Below are 11575 nucleotides of genomic sequence, written 5' to 3' on the forward strand. Positions count from 1 at the left end.
AATGAAGAGTGTTTAAGTGCAAGAAATTTACGTTACCACAGTATCAGTTTTTTTGACATTGTGTTTTACCGTGCAAGATGAAATTTTAAAAAGTGACAAAAGTTACATTTGAGTTATGTAGATCTGCTGAGAAAAGTACCAGGGAGTACAGAGAAAATTAGTTACTAATCATTGGACGCAATAAATAAAAGATTAAGTCCACAAATTACGGGAACGATACGTTGGTCGTAGTCGTCTTCAAGCAATCTTCTTCAATAACCATATACTTATACTTACCGTTGATGCTTCAAAGGTTAGTCCAGACACGTTAGTTAAATATCTAAAGATGCAGTGACAGCTTTTGATGGAAATCACATTGGTTTATATTAGTTTTATCGCTACAAGCTGAGAGGAGGAAACCTACCTAAAATCCTAATTCTTGTGTAGAAGTATTAGGGGATTAGTTAAGTTTTCGTCCCTTAGTTTGTAACCATCACATTGTAATATTTACCGAAGTGTTTTCTATCAAGAGCTTCCACTGGTGCTGAATAAATACTTTTCGTAGCCTATCAGATTTTAATCAGGGAAGTAGAAAAAAAGATTCAAACTGTTACCTAATGGTACAAGAACTCCTTTGTTCCTGGAATACATGGGTAATTCTTGAAATTTATTTCATTTTGAAAATACAGTTTGTGAAAGTGTTAATCCCTTTCAAGTTAATTTTAATTTTTTCACGATAGCAACCTTTTTTAGGTTTCCTAACTACGTACTAAGGACATGTTATATTCAGGATGGAAATTAGTGATTTCACCATATTATTGGACTGCTTTACTTATTTATTTATTTATTTATTTATTTAACAGAGAGAAAATATGATTGACTACATGGAAAATCTTAGGAAATAAAAATTATACTTTTAAAATAGTTCCCTTCTCCCCCACCCCACCTAATCAGTGCAGTGATGAATTGTACAATGTAAAAGCTAAAAATTATTCTATGTATCATAATACATACTTCTTCATTTTATTACTATAGAATGCTATTTTCAGAAGTTAGTGTTATTGGTTTAGTTGTGGCACTTTGTATTCCTTCCTTGAAATAAATATTTTCCCCTCTTGGAGGAGAGCTGGGCAATTCGCGGCAGTAATTCGTATACTGATTTATCAGTGTAGTTCAATTCATAAATTAAAGCAATTTCCAAACATTTTAATTAGTCATTTAAAATCGTATAAGCAGAAAATCTACATCAGGAAGAGGAACGAAAAAGTTTTCATTTTGTAGAAATTTTTCATGAATGATCCTTTATTTATTGTAACGAGTAGATACAGAAGGTATTTATGGATCAAATTAAAATGAAAATCTTACTGTGATTGCTTCCATATATTTTTTTTAAAGTAGTCGATACCATAACCAGCCCTCCCCACCGATCTAGTGATTAAGACGTGTTTCTTTGGCTCGCAAGGTCCTGAGTTCGATTCCCAGTGGGAGAACATTTAACGCGTTACAGTGGTTCGGATTTCATCTTAAATTGTAGGTCCACGTTTTATATAGCCTCGCTCCTGAAAAGGGACGCTAAACTTTAACAATCATACATTCAATACAACAGATGGAATATTTCGTGTCTGGTTCCGTCAGACATAGTCGTAGTTAGGGAAAAAAAAACAAGAAGAAAACTTATGATTTAAGAGATTTAACTTCTGGTATCTAGCTTTTCCAGTCATAGTAGAGAAGTCAGCTACTCGTCACATCATTTATATCATAACTACTTTTGCCTTTTTCCCCACCCGTGACTGTTCGGTGAAACCAGACGAAATATAATTGTATATTATTTATTTACTTTTATATATGTGGTGATTTAATGCTGGAGGCAATCAATGAAAATTTTAAATTTTAGCTTCTGTCTTTACTTCGTTATTATTATTATTATTATTATTATTATTATTATTATTATTATTATTATTATTATTATTATTATTTCTATTGTCATTGTCGGGTCTGAGTGTGTACAAGGTTCCCCTTGCGACGTTTTTTGATCCACCCCTTTTTTTTTATTTAGTCCAATCTAGCCCCCTTCTTTCCACATTCCTTTGTACTTTATCCTGCTATCTAATTCGTGCTTTTCATAGCCATTTAAGAACCGTTAATATTAATCTTTAATCCTAAAATGTTGTTACTTATTATTTTTCTTCCTTTCTTTCAATTTTATAGGCTGAATTCCACAGGCGTGGCGAATGGTGTAAACCAGGCACTAATGTTACTAAATATGTGCGTTACCATCGTGATGAACTAACATGTGGAACTTTGGGATTGAGTTCCTGGACTCTATCTGTGATACTTACCACAGTAGCAGTGATTAGATGGTTATGATGCCCTTTGGTCGTAGGAAATCTAGCAAACACCAAAATATTAATTAAAAAAGAAGAACTGTTATTTTATTTCAATTCATTTCCATTGTATGCGAAGATTTTGATGCTATTGAGTATAGTATACCAGTGAGTGCTCAAGTACAGTGAAAATTGAAGTAATTTGAGTTCATTGTGTGTGTGTGTGTGTATGTGCGCGCGCGTGTGCGTGAAGTGTTTACAAAACTAATACATAAAAAGACTTTTTTTTTTTAAAAAAAAAAAAGGAAGACCTATAATGTAGATGAAAGAAAGACAGTAGTTTTAATTGTGACTATAATCTCTAGCAAATAGTAATGAAGGACTTTTTTTAATGTGTGAAATTTTGAAAATTTCTTTACAAAAAAATATTATTAATCTGTTGTGACTCAGGCGTTGTAGTTTTCCTTTTAAATGTATATTTTTATTCTGTTCGAAGGAAGAAGAGCAATTAAGATATGAATCAGGCAATATTTTACGATTATTGCTATTAAATGTTGAGATATCTACGACATTAATGGATAAATTTATAATTTGTTATCTCTTTCTCTACATTCCAGTAAAGTTATTTTAGTATTATCACAAACGAAAATGAGTTTAAACCAACTTCTTTTGATAAAGACATGGAAGAAATGTTAGAAAAGACTTTCTTGTAGTTGGATATTTACTTGTAAGGTTAATAATTTCAAATTAACTAGATCCCGATTTTATTTCCGGTATGCATTAAACCAGTAACATTTTCAGTAATACTGCATTTTTGCCAGGATTTCTAAATTCTGTTTTCTTCCTAATTCAATAATCGTAACCCAATACGGTATGTACTTTATAATATTACAGTTTACACTTTTATATCGTGGATATGATGTTTCGTTTATAAGCACTTTTGTAACTATAATACTTGAACGTATTATCTGTTATATTTTTTACAGATAAAAAAGAACAAAATACTGATAATATTAGAAAGATGTGGAATATCTTGTGTACTTCAAATGAAGCAGAAATTGGGGCTACCTTATGCCATATTTATTAACCTGTTTTCCTTAAGCTCGCTATTTGGGGCAAAGAGTTAAACTTAGAATTCCCTCATAATCATTCTCAGAGTATTACAGATTTCTCCCCGAATTTCCTCTATATAAACACATTTGCCTTGCCTACAGTAATGTTTGTTAATCATACTGAAATAATCTTGGCAAAAGTGTGTTTGTAGTCGATACATATTACAGAAAAAATATTTGAATATCTCTTTAACTGTCATATTATGTAATTAGGTACGTCGTTTTTATATCAGTACAAATTAGAGTATTGAAATCGAATGTTATTAACTGAAACTTTTTATCAAGATCAGACAGAAGCATTTTATTGGTTATGTACTGATTTCTTTCTTTGATAGTTGATTCGTCCATAACAATAAAGGAAGTTAGAAATTAATTATTCATCACTGCATGTCTTGCTTTCATTGAATGGAAGCATTGTGCTAACAGGAAACAAATGTGACCCCCATAACTCTAGTCATGTTCTTGTGGACTTGAGTTTACTTAGTTTGGCATATAGTTGTTTTAGCAAATATTGATGCTTTTGTCGTTTCACAACAATAGAATGAAATGAAGTTGTGATGTGCATAAAGATAGGCTTTTGTTCAGTACTAAGTCTTATACAATGAAAGCGAAATGTTAAATTATATTGATGTATTCACTTGTATACTTAATAATTTGGCGATTTCGTAGCAAAATATAAAATCGTGATTTAATTTTAAGCATGGCTCACTGTAACAGAGTAAATCACCATTATCATCATTAATACGTCTGGTAATACCATCATTTTGAAACTTTCGTGTACTACTGTCTTTCGCTATCTTCCTTGCCTTGAGAGGAAAATTTTCCACTTTAGCACTATCTCTCAACTACAATTTTCTTTCCGTTCTTTTTAAAAATCTTCTATTGTAACTTTTGTCACATCCTGCAACTGCAATGATCTTCTCTCTCTCCTTTAATCTTCCATTAGAACTTCTGTCTCATCCATCAACTGAAATCATCTCCCCTCTCTCCTTTCATCTTCTCCTATAACTTTTGTCGTATCCCTCAGGATACAGTTTCTTCATTTCTTTCCTTATGCTCATCGTTGTTCTTTCCTTTCACAATTTTTCCTAGCCTTCCTAATTGCTTTTCTGTTACATCTAACTATTAGTTCCCTTTCTTTTCTATCTGATTTTTTAAATCATAAACAGAAGTTTACATTTCGTAAGCATTCCACATATTAGGAGTTGAAAAAATCCTCGGAAATAGTAGTTTCCTAGTCGACTACCATTTTTGTTTTCAACATATAAGATCCTCTCTGTATGACACTCACTATAATAAGATCAGTTCATTCGTAAGATAAAAATAAATTACGTCCGGTATATTCCACATATATGTTTCATAATTTGGCTAAAACTGCTAAGAGATTAATTTGCTTTTAAATTCCTTTGACTTATTTGGATTTAAACTCCTCGAATGTAATGATTGTTTGGAGCACAATCAATCTTCAAATATGTAGAAATAAGTATTTTCGTACTGCCTAATTCGTTTTGCATTAATTTCACAAGTAGTATCTATTTAAAGACTTGGCGAAGGACCTCAATTTAACTTGTGCTGAGAGAAGTTGTGGGGTAACTTTGCGAGAAAAATAAGTAAACTCGCTTTTCCTAATATGACATGACTGAACGTAATAGTTATTTTCTTCACATAAATTAGAATTTTAACTTAAATCAATGTTTTCACGATCAAGTATAACATTCTAGCGTATAGGTTTATTTGCTTCGGTTCTTCCGAGCTTAAAAAACACATTAAGAATAAATAATAAAGAAACTAAGTCTACCTGATGGATAACAATAAGAAATAATATAAAATGCAATGAGCTGATCAGTACGGTACTACATACCTACTTTTGGGCCACCCTGTATATATTCGTATCTCATCCTAAACAAGCCTGAGTGTTCTAACGTACTAAACACACTCTTTGAATAACACATAGGCCTATGTTTCACTTGACGGAACGATCCTTTAATTTTTAGTCTACTCCTTTTAATGTATTAAATTAGTTTCCTAAACTTATATAAATTAACCGTTTATACTTCTATAATTACAGTATATTGCTCAATTTAACTTATATAAAGTTTGAATCATGTTTCCGCATTTCTTTGTAATCAAGTCTTCCTTTAACAATCCGTAAAACGCCATGTACTCTTTTCCGTGCAGTAGTTCGTTGATTTAGTTTTAATAATGTATTGTTGTATAAGAATTCTATACGTGTTTCTCTGATAATTCGTACATTAAAAAGAAAAAAAGTATAGACTTAATTTGATATGCGGTAATCTCTACCACTTCAATTTCTTTTAATTAAATCTTTCTCTTCATAAATTAATTGTGTTTTTGTATGTAACAAACTCGATACAAATTGCCAGAAAATTAATACTTTGGCTTTAGTGTTAAGGCATCTACTTCAAATATTTCGTTCCCAACATTCCATTTTTTCTTCCTGAGTAATAGTTTATAAAATAAAAGACAGCTTTAGAAAGATTTCATTTACTCTCAAAGAGAACATATGAGTAATTGTAATGAAAACGACTCCAATAATTGCACTGCATTATCCATTTGTATAATTGCTCAGTTTTGTATAAATTATTGTTCTATTTCCGATTTTCATAGGCCATAACTCATACGATTATCCTTTTCGTATAATTTAAAAATCTTTTTTATTGTTATTTGTTTTCATAATGTTTAGAAAGAAATTTTCTGTGAGTATAAATTTTTATAAGTATAAAGGATGAAATTGGTATCGTCCTTTTATGTGTTATACAGGGTGTCCAAAACGTCCTGTGCATAGACAAAGTCACAGTGTCTGTTCAATGTGCTCTCCGTTGAGTTCCACACATGTTTGTAGGCGAAGATGCAAATTGTTACGGGGACAATCTGGGAAAATTGCTTCGCACACATTCTTTATTTCTTTTGTATTTCTCCAGCAAGTGTTCCACATTGATGTGGGATACTAGTTAATCGGGATGGTGTTGATTGAATTCATTGGCAATATCTTTGTGTGATTAACTCCGCATTCACGCAGCAGCATTATTTCCACATATACGTTCTGTGTTAACGTCATTCACTGCAGCAGCAGCAAAAAAAAAAAAAAAAAAAAAAAAAAAAAATCGTGTGTTGCACACTTTTGGGACACCCTGTAAGTATCTTGAAAGAAAATGGATCTCCAAATCGTGTATAGCAATTATATTCCAATGTCTACTTTCTTTAAAAAGACAATTTGTAGCATCTTTGTGTGACGACATAAATCACAATAGAGAAATTATATTTGTTTATAAAAGTAAATAGTTTCTATTCCTTTAGCTAAGTAACTAATTGTGCATCAGATAATATATATATATATAACGTTCCACGATTATACACCGAGGCTAAGGAGAACGGTGATGATGAAGATGATGGATTGATTACTGGAAATGGGAGAAAACGGGGATACCCCCAAGAAAACCTACGTACATGGTATTTGTCCACAACAAAGCCCACATGGTGGGAGTTTGGATTGAACCAGGTCCCCACACGCCAGAAGTGATCTCTCTTCCACTGGGCCACCGTGGCCCTCTATCAGATAATAAATATTAATAGATGTAGCAATAGCATTAATAAGAATTCACTGCGTGAGGAAACTTCGATAGGCACTTCTAGGCTAGGTGAGATTCATCTTTTATTAATTCATTCCAAAATAATAGTAAATCACAAATTTAACTTCTGATTCTTAGCTCATATAGGAATTCAAAAATCGTCATTATTGATATATACCAATGTAACATTTTTGGCATTGAAGTTGGAAATAAAATTCTTGTTTGTTGTGTGTACATTTATTACGCTGTAGTATTTGTTGTTCTTGGAGAGTGGTTAAAACCTCTCTAAAATGTCTATTGACACCCCTGGTATTTAGTAATATTATCTTATTTTACTAGTTATCAATTTTTATGTTGTATAATTAGTTTATAAGTAAATTATTAGAAAAGACAAGTAGAAACAATAACTCTGTTGATTGCGTCTGTACGAGTTTTCCTGAACGGTTTCGGTCACTTATGCTGTGGCTTTGTTCACTAGATTAACACGTTGGCTAAATAGGACTCACCGGTGATCCCGTCAGTAAAAACTATCGAATCTAATTATATATGCATTATAATCATAAACTTTAATCGAGAAACAGAAAGAAAATTGACTATTGGAAAAATACGTAGATAATATCTACGGGAATAACTCAAAAAGAGGGGCTTGGTAGTTAAGGTGTAAAGTCACTCATATGAAAATAGAATCACTTTATTAACGTATTTCGAACTTTTGGAGCAAGAGTTCAAAATTAAAATGGAACCATTCAAGAAAGCTCTTACAGAAGCAGTCAACGGAGTTTTTTGTTTTCAATTATCTTCCAATAATCTGATTAAAATGCATCTATTTCTAAGTAAATAATTTATAAGTAGCCAATACATTTTAAACTCTATTAAAACAATACGAGAAAAATACAAGAAAGCATTCCAAAATTCGCTTCAATTAACTCGCAATTTTAGGTTATGGTTTTGACACATCTTTCTGTATTTCGCGAAGAAAACTATTTTTTGTATACATACTTATAAAAATGAGCATTGCTTACTGTAAACATTGTTCGAAAATTTACCGATCTCGTTCATAAATTCAGAATAGAGCAAGAAAAACCGAAAATAGTGCTCACTATTATAAGGGTCTTCCGTTAGGAATAAAAGATTGAAATGTTTTGTAGTTGATTGTCCAACAGAAGTGTGTTATTCTTAATTTTCAGCAACGTAGTGTGCAATTTTAGTAGGTACTAGTTTTAACTTGTTAGTTTTATAGTTGTGAGGCGTACATTATGCTGTATGCGTTTTTATTTACTGAATTCCATGATAGCTAAAAGGTCAGAGTTCTCGCTTTTGATGCGAGACGACTTGGGTTCGATTTTTGACGGGACTGTATGTAGTTCGTATTTCTTGTTACTTAAAAAAAAGGTATATTAGAAACAAACTAAACAAGCGTTATTTCATTATTATATGCTGTTAATGGTATTTAAAGTATACTAGAGGCGGCTATTGAGACAAGTCACATCGATAAATATTTAATATTTTTACTACAAGCTAAGGGAAGGAAACTTACCTAATGTACTGATTCTTCTATACAGTTTTCAAGCAAACGAAAGGAAACTTACCTGTTGTACTAATTCTTCTATACAATTTTCAAGCTAAGGGAAGGAAACTTACCTAATGTACTGATTCTTCTATACAGTTTTCAAGCTTAGGGAAGGAAACTTACCTAATGTACTAATTCTTCTGTACAATTTTCAAACTAAGGGAAGGAAACTTACCTGATGTACTAATTCTTCTATACAGTTTTCAAGCTTAGGGAAGGAAACTTACCTACGTGTATTAATTCTTCTATACAATTTTGTGAAGCTGTATGAAGCTTTCTTCCCTTAGCTTGTAGCTGTAAATTTTAAATTTTTACCGTTGTAACTTCCTTCAGCCTCCACTGAAGTATACGTTTTCTTTATTAAAGAGTGACTTGAAAAGGTAATTAGGAAAAATAAAAATAAATGATGGTAACAACAAAGATTCGACATCTTTAAAATGACAGAAGTCTCACGTTTTAAATTTCACAAAATCACTAAATATAAAATAAAGTAGAAACAAATTTATGTTTCTAAAAAGAGTCACTTTGAGTGAAGTGAAAGAACATCGTTATTTACTTAGAGAAAAACAGTTTTAAAAATCGATACAAAATTTTATATAACGATTTACAAAATTGTTATTGATATATAAATGTAATTCTTAAAACTGTTTTAGTCATGTATTCGTATTATACTTGCAGCATGTACTTATCACATGTTTTGACTTTTTCTTTAAACTCTACTGTTTTAAATAAATTATTTAACCTTGGAATGGATTTGTTCTGAAGGATTTAATACACACTGATAGGACTAAGTTATTCTTTGCTATGAAGAAACTTATGGTAGAAATAACCATAGACAAGTACATTTCCACAGATAAAGTTAACTTCTAAAATTTTTGTGAAATGTGAAACGTTATATTTAGAAGTAAATTGTATTTCAGCGGATATTTTGTTGTTGTAATGATTTTTAGTTTCCTCTCAGGTATACGGGAAAACAACTGTAATGCGATACTCCTACAATTTCGTTCTGGACACAAGTAAGCTAATTTTAGTGATTCGTTTATCCTGTAATAGTATGAAAGAATGAAAAATAAACCTGTTTAGTGAATTGTTTTGCAAGTTACTTTTATATGACTTTAAAAAGTGTTTACATGCTGTAATTTGACAGCCTCTGTACTCAGTTTCTTGTAACAAATGATGAATCTTCTTATAACTGTTACTTTGGGCCTTCTCAAATTTGAGAAAGTAATCTTTAATTTAATTTAGATGGCTTGAAAATAAATGAGAAATAATTACAGCAGACTCTCGATTATTCGTTTGCTGGTTATTCATGCAGGTTTATTATTTTACTTTAAACGAAGGTGTTCGAAATTGAAAGGACAAGAAATTTCGAATACGTGTGAACTGAAATCGTACAATTAGCAGCAGACATGTAAAGCCACTTTTCTTACTACTGTATATTCATATATATATATATATATATATATATATATATATATATATATATATTGTATATTTATGATTTTCTTATGCTATACTGTTTTTATGTCATATATAAGCTTATCAAGCCACACTTCATATTATTCATGTTTTTCGTTTATTTGTTCTGTTTTATCCGGTGATTAGCACGAATATTCTGGAGTTTGCTGTATGTTAAACTAAGATAAGTAGCATTGTTTTAGAATTTTGATGGAGAATAACACAGTGAGTTTAGTTTGGTTATTTTTCTTATTTTCACCCACTGATTATCCACTGAGGCCAGATTTGTACGGTGATGTTTGCTTTAATATGTGAAATTTTGGGTATGTACACAAATGGTTCTGTTAATAGGTCTGTACACAATACGCTCGAAGGAGTTCACATATATTCATATTTGTCTTACAATATGAATAAATAATAGCATTAAGGGTGTTACTGTACTTCTGTAATTGTTTAAGGGACCACAATTTGGGTATTACATTTATAGCTCACTTCACTCGTTGGTGTATTTTTTTAAAAAGGGTATTGAGATTGAATATGGTGCTTTAAAAAATTACATTAGTATGTTGGCAAAAGGAATTAGTAGAGTATTAACACCTGGATTTGCAATGAGTAGAACATATATGTATATAATGTTTTTACATACATCATTAAATAGACTTTCATCAGTTAAATATGTATTGATCTCCTTAGTTTTTAACTACTGTAAAGAAAAGGACGAAAGTGGTTTACATTTGAAAGTCATAATAGAAAGAAAAAAGACACCGCGACACGTGAATAATCTACAGAAGTAAATATTGCATTGATAAGATTTTATGTAAAGAAATCTTCTGAAGTATGTAGTTTGTATGAAATTATAGTATAGTTTGCCTGGGTGACTTTTTTTTCTTTTGTAAAGTATTTGTTGAGTAGTACCCTATTACTTTCTAATGAAGACAATGAAGTATTCTAAACTATGTATGTTTGACGTAAATAATTATGGTGTTTTAAGAAAGGAACAAATCATGAAGTTTGTTTTAATTACATTAATTACATACTCCAGTCACGAAACAAAGGGATTGAAGATAATAAATACATTGTATTTGGGCATCAGTAGAAAGACACATTGCTTTTCGCCCATTTTGAAAGTGATCTTCACAATATGATAAATAGTTTCATGTTAGCTACGAATTTAAACACGAATGGACCAATTTGATATGAATAAGGATTTCCTTTGTGTAGAAAGAATATAGAGAATTGCAAGTTAAGGAAAATCGTACGTAAAATAGCCTATTCAATCTGAAATTACTGAAGACTAAATTCTCTGTATCCCTCCCCTTTGTGGACAAAAATACTAATACATTTTATTAATCTACTGATTCCTATGCAAATAAAGAAAGAAAAGAAAAAGAATATCAGTCTAAAATTTCATCTTTTCAACGAGCGCTACGTTTTACAGCTATACTTTCGATGCTGAAGGCAAGTTCTGCTTAGTTATCAGCTCACAGAGATGGAGCATGAATATCATATACTTAAGAACATCTGATTATATATATATATATA

General features: G+C 31.0%; 1 protein-coding gene across 1 annotated transcript in view; it reads left to right on the plus strand.

Annotated features, from left to right (window-relative positions):
- The window catches only part of Invadolysin (leishmanolysin-like peptidase, invadolysin), a 390958-nt gene extending 380691 nt beyond the window's left edge, over positions 1 to 10267 (plus strand). The window contains exon 14 of the mRNA XM_081735983.1: positions 2188 to 10267. Coding sequence (XP_081592109.1) covers positions 2188 to 2346 — 159 coding nt within the window. The 3' untranslated portion in view covers positions 2347 to 10267. The remainder of the gene's footprint in view (positions 1 to 2187) is intronic.
- The last annotated feature ends 1308 nt before the right edge of the window (positions 10268 to 11575 follow it).

The sequence above is a fragment of the Thermobia domestica genome, chromosome 13 (genome assembly GCF_964235325.1).
Source record: "Thermobia domestica chromosome 13, izTheDome1.hap1.1, whole genome shotgun sequence".
Classification (NCBI taxonomy): Eukaryota; Metazoa; Arthropoda; class Insecta; order Zygentoma; family Lepismatidae; genus Thermobia; species Thermobia domestica.